This window comes from Cyprinodon variegatus, unplaced genomic scaffold, assembly GCF_000732505.1.
Source record: "Cyprinodon variegatus isolate N-32 unplaced genomic scaffold, C_variegatus-1.0 Scaffold292, whole genome shotgun sequence".
NCBI classification, from domain to species: Eukaryota; Metazoa; Chordata; class Actinopteri; order Cyprinodontiformes; family Cyprinodontidae; genus Cyprinodon; species Cyprinodon variegatus.
The window spans coordinates 280884-286476 of NW_015150745.1; the positions used below are offsets into that span (position 1 = coordinate 280884).

The window sequence follows — 5593 nt, forward strand, 5'->3', positions numbered from 1 at the left end:
ATCTCCTTGAACCAATTTAATATTTAAGTTTAAAAATTAACTTGTAATTAATTAGAAACTAGTGTGCACCAGCCATATTAATATCTGATCACAGTTTTCATCTGTTAGATCTGGACTTGACTTTGTGTCTCACCTAAAATGCTAAACAAGCTGCTCTTTCCTTTTGTTATGTATATAGTTTTTAGTATCAACTTTTTTTTTTTTTTTGCTCCCATACAAACAACTTTGGCCCCACCTTGGTAACCGTGGTAACTTTAGTCTGGAAGGTAAAAAAGACATAGATAGAAGATAGACATCCAGTTTGCCTTCTTCACTGACAGGAGGTGTGAAAATGTGGGAATTTGTCTCAAATGTAAAATTATGTAACAATGTAAAACTATGAGAGAATCTAATCCAAAAGATCTTTCTGATTGGCCAAACATGTGAAAGGCTCAGTTTTAATGGTGAAACTCTTTGGCTTTCTGTGTGAGTGACAAAACAGTGACATATTTTCTACATTTTAATGTTTATTGCAGTTTAGTTTCCTGTGGTTTGCCCATCACACAGAATGATCAAAAATAAAATAAAACTGATTAGGATCATATTTATATTTCCTGTTTCTGTCTTTATCCTCCAATCAGTCTGCCCTTCCTCCTTCTTATCAGTTTCTTTGCCCACTTTGTGAGATCGTCTCTTCATCCAACCATAGTTTTATTTTTTCTTTAGATATTTTATGTTACTGTGTTGAAATTTGAGTCAAGTAAATGTTTTAAAGCAGATCTGAAAGAGGAAGAGGAAGTTTCAGTCGATGCACCTGATGTCTCCGCTCCAATTTCTGATCATATTTCCTGGTTTCCAGGTTTTGGGTCTTTCGTTGAGAAGACGGTCATGCCCTACATCAGCACAACCCCGGCCAGGCTGCTGAACCCGTGTTCCGGCCACAACTGCACCAGCCCCTTCAGCTACAAGAACGTCCTAAAGCTCACCAAAAACGGAGACGAATTCAACCAGCTTGTGAGCCAGCAGCAGATCTCTGGCAACCTGGACTCCCCAGAGGGGGGGTTTGACGCCATCATGCAGGTGGCAGTGTGCGAGGTGAGCCTTTCATTCCTGCTGTTCAGACGGAAGGCTTTTAGTGGAGCTTTAGCATTAACAGCTAGCGTCTTTGTTTTGATCACAGAAGCAGATCGGCTGGAGGAACGTCACCCGTCTGCTGGTGTTCTCCACTGACGCGGGTTTCCACTTCGCAGGAGACGGGAAACTGGGTGGGATCGTCCTGCCCAACGACGGGAAGTGTCACCTGGAGAACAACATGTACACCATGAGCCACTACTATGTAGGTAGCCTTCCTGTTTCCAAAACTACAGAATATGTCCTGCTCTCCCCCCGGCATAATCAGCATGAGGGTTTTTATATTTGTCACATTGCAGGATTACCCGTCCATCGCTCATCTGGTTCAGAAACTAAGCGAAAACAACATCCAGACGATCTTTGCTGTAACTGAGGAGTTCCAGTCGGTTTATAAGGTGAAGTTCAGCTGCTTTACCAAATGAATCAAAGCTCAGAGCTGCTTTTCAAACAGGCCTCTTCCTGTTCTGCTTACAGGAGCTCAAAAACCTAATTCCCAAGTCGGCTGTTGGAATGCTGTCCTCCAATTCCAGCAACGTGATCAAACTCATCATCGATGCCTACAACGTAAGAGTCATGCATACCTCCTGTTATAGACGAGCAGCCATCCCAATCTGACAGACGATTTCTGTTCTGACTGAGCCTCGATAAACTGACATCAGTTTTAAAGTCAGATTTTTTACTCACCAACAACACTGCCAACATACACACATGATTGGAGCTCTGACCTCCACGCAATCAGCAGCTTTTTTTTTTGTATTAATAACAGAGGTGAGATCACTCAGTTAAGGCTGGTTTATGCTTAGAAACCAGGTGCAGTTAATGCAGATATGCCCCCCCTCCTGCCGCAGACATTCTAGTGCACCTCTCCAAAATTGTTGGTCACCTCAGACAGGAGGCCTCTGATTGGTCAAATCTACATCCTACTATCCACTATTCGTATTTCCTGTTTGGTTCCTTACCGGCTTGTTTTGTTTGTATGACCACCATTGTGGAAAACGACTCATGAAGTTGGATTAGCTAGAAGAGCGAGGTGCGAGAGAAAGCTGGGACCCCTTTTCCACCTGGATCCCCGCTCTTATTCACCCTCATGTCCCTCCGTTGTCGCACAAACTTGCCCCCACTTCCTCGCCGCCTCAGTTGTATCTAGACCCACAGCTAGTTCCTGATTGTCCCTCTTGCGTTGTGGCGTAGAATAACATAGCGCAGACCACGCTTCAATTTTGGGGATAAATCAAAAACATCTGCAACAAGCTCACTGCGACGCACTGCTGCGGGAGGATAAGCAGCCGTTTAACGTTCCAAACCAGCTTTTGCATCTTATATTAGCAATTAGTGCAGCAACACTGGAAAAAAACAATCTAAAAATAAGTAAAGTTGTCCTAAATAAAGTGTATTTACCCCTGATTTAAATATGTTAATAAGATACCAATGGAATGAGTATTTCTATTCTTAAAATAAAATATTAGATAATTTGCACTTGAAATAAGTTTTCTAATAGTGTTCTTATTTTAAATCAAAACTTTCTTGTTCCATTGGCAAAAAACAACAAATGGAAAAAGTATACATCTTTTTTTCTTTTCTCTCCAGTGTAGCTTTACAACTGGTATGCATTATGCTATGTTCACACCGGACGCAGCAAAAGCAGCAAAATCGTGTCTGCTGCTTCATTTTTGCTGCTTGTACCAGTTAGTTCTGACGCACGGCTGAAGCAGCTTTGCTGCTCTGGCTGCGCGGTGCAAAAGTGTGTCTGANGCCTTCTTCACTGACAGGAGGTGTGAAAATGTGGGAATTTGTCTCAAATGTAAAATTATGTAACAATGTAAAACTATGAGAGAATCTAATCCAAAAGATCTTTCTGATTGGCCAAACATGTGAAAGGCTCAGTTTTAATGGTGAAACTCTTTGGCTTTCTGTGTGAGTGACAAAACAGTGACATATTTTCTACATTTTAATGTTTATTGCAGTTTAGTTTCCTGTGGTTTGCCCATCACACAGAATGATCAAAAATAAAATAAAACTGATTAGGATCATATTTATATTTCCTGTTTCTGTCTTTATCCTCCAATCAGTCTGCCCTTCCTCCTTCTTATCAGTTTCTTTGCCCACTTTGTGAGATCGTCTCTTCATCCAACCATAGTTTTATTTTTTCTTTAGATATTTTATGTTACTGTGTTGAAATTTGAGTCAAGTAAATGTTTTAAAGCAGATCTGAAAGAGGAAGAGGAAGTTTCAGTCGATGCACCTGATGTCTCCGCTCCAATTTCTGATCATATTTCCTGGTTTCCAGGTTTTGGGTCTTTCGTTGAGAAGACGGTCATGCCCTACATCAGCACAACCCCGGCCAGGCTGCTGAACCCGTGTTCCGGCCACAACTGCACCAGCCCCTTCAGCTACAAGAACGTCCTAAAGCTCACCAAAAACGGAGACGAATTCAACCAGCTTGTGAGCCAGCAGCAGATCTCTGGCAACCTGGACTCCCCAGAGGGGGGGTTTGACGCCATCATGCAGGTGGCAGTGTGCGAGGTGAGCCTTTCATTCCTGCTGTTCAGACGGAAGGCTTTTAGTGGAGCTTTAGCATTAACAGCTAGCGTCTTTGTTTTGATCACAGAAGCAGATCGGCTGGAGGAACGTCACCCGTCTGCTGGTGTTCTCCACTGACGCGGGTTTCCACTTCGCAGGAGACGGGAAACTGGGTGGGATCGTCCTGCCCAACGACGGGAAGTGTCACCTGGAGAACAACATGTACACCATGAGCCACTACTATGTAGGTAGCCTTCCTGTTTCCAAAACTACAGAATATGTCCTGCTCTCCCCCCGGCATAATCAGCATGAGGGTTTTTATATTTGTCACATTGCAGGATTACCCGTCCATCGCTCATCTGGTTCAGAAACTAAGCGAAAACAACATCCAGACGATCTTTGCTGTAACTGAGGAGTTCCAGTCGGTTTATAAGGTGAAGTTCAGCTGCTTTACCAAATGAATCAAAGCTCAGAGCTGCTTTTCAAACAGGCCTCTTCCTGTTCTGCTTACAGGAGCTCAAAAACCTAATTCCCAAGTCGGCTGTTGGAATGCTGTCCTCCAATTCCAGCAACGTGATCAAACTCATCATCGATGCCTACAACGTAAGAGTCATGCATACCTCCTGTTATAGACGAGCAGCCATCCCAATCTGACAGACGATTTCTGTTCTGACTGAGCCTCGATAAACTGACATCAGTTTTAAAGTCAGATTTTTTACTCACCAACAACACTGCCAACATAGAGACATGATTGGAGCTCTGACCTCCACGCAATCAGCAGCTTTTTTTTTGTATTAATAACAGAGGTGACATCACTCAGTTAAGGCTGGTTTATGCTTAGAAACCAGGTGCAGTTAACGCAGATATGCCCCCCCTCCTGCTCCAGACACTCTGCTGCACCTCTCCAAAATTGTAGGTGACCGCAGACAGGAGGCCTCTGATTGGTCAAATCTACATCCTACTATCCACTATTCGTATTTCCTGTTTGGTACCTTACCGGCTTGTTTTGTTTGTATGACCGCCAATGAGGAAAACCACTCGTTAAGTTGGACCAGCTGGAAGAGCGAGGTGCGAGAGAACGTTGGGACCCTTTTTCCACCTGGATCCCCGCTCTTTTTCACCCGGGAGGATAACCCGCCCTTTAACGTTCCAAACCAGCTTTTGCATCTTATATTAGCAATTAGTGCAGCAACAATGGAAAAAAAAACAATCTAGAAATAAGTTCAGTGTATTTACCCTTGATTTGAATATGTAAATAAGGTAGTTTGCCAATGGAATGCGTATTTCTATTCTTAAAATAAAATATTAGATAATTTGCACTTGAATTAAGACAATGCAATTGTGTTTTCTTATTTTAAATCAAAATTTTCTTGTTCCATTGGCAAAATGTCTCTTTTACCTCTTCAATTTAAGAACAAATGCACTTATTTTAAGAAAACAAAACAAAAGACTACGGTATCTATTTTTTATTTGTTTTTTCTCCAGTGTAGCTTTACTACCGGTATTAGTCTCTTTCTGCAAACTGCAAAAAAAAAAAAAAAATAGATAAATCTAAACCAGCCAATTTTTCTTAAAATAAGTGCATTTTTTTCTTCAATTGAGCAGCTAAGTGGGAAACTACTCCCCATTTTGGAGTCTCTAATGCTGGCATACGCCCTTGTAGAGTCCTGCAACGGGTCGGTGACCCGTGGGTCACCCGCTAAAATGCTCTTTTGCGGGTGAAAAATACATAAATAAAAATAAACTGGTTGGGCAGATATTTTTTTAGTGCGGGCGGGTAGTTGGTGATTTTTTTTATGCAAGTGTGTTGTTATGGACATCAGAAATGTTATATTAATCAGGCACTGGGGTCACCCTTGTTGTAGCTTAAAGCCCTGCCGGCAGTGTGGGCTTGCCTCCAAAAAGGCCACAGTCAGTGCATACACATCTGCTTCAGTGTTAATGGCGCTGTTCTGCAGCGCAG

The 5593-nt window shown here is 42.4% G+C and overlaps 1 protein-coding gene across 1 annotated transcript in view; it reads left to right on the forward strand.

The window, feature by feature from the left end:
• Positions 1–5593, forward strand: part of itgb1 (integrin subunit beta 1) — a 45611-nt gene that overhangs the window by 29001 nt on the left and 11017 nt on the right. The window contains exons 6-9 of the mRNA XM_015383696.1: positions 839–1074; positions 1160–1315; positions 1410–1505; positions 1585–1674. Of these exons, the coding sequence (XP_015239182.1) occupies positions 839–1074; positions 1160–1315; positions 1410–1505; positions 1585–1674 (578 nt within the window). The remainder of the gene's footprint in view (positions 1–838; positions 1075–1159; positions 1316–1409; positions 1506–1584; positions 1675–5593) is intronic.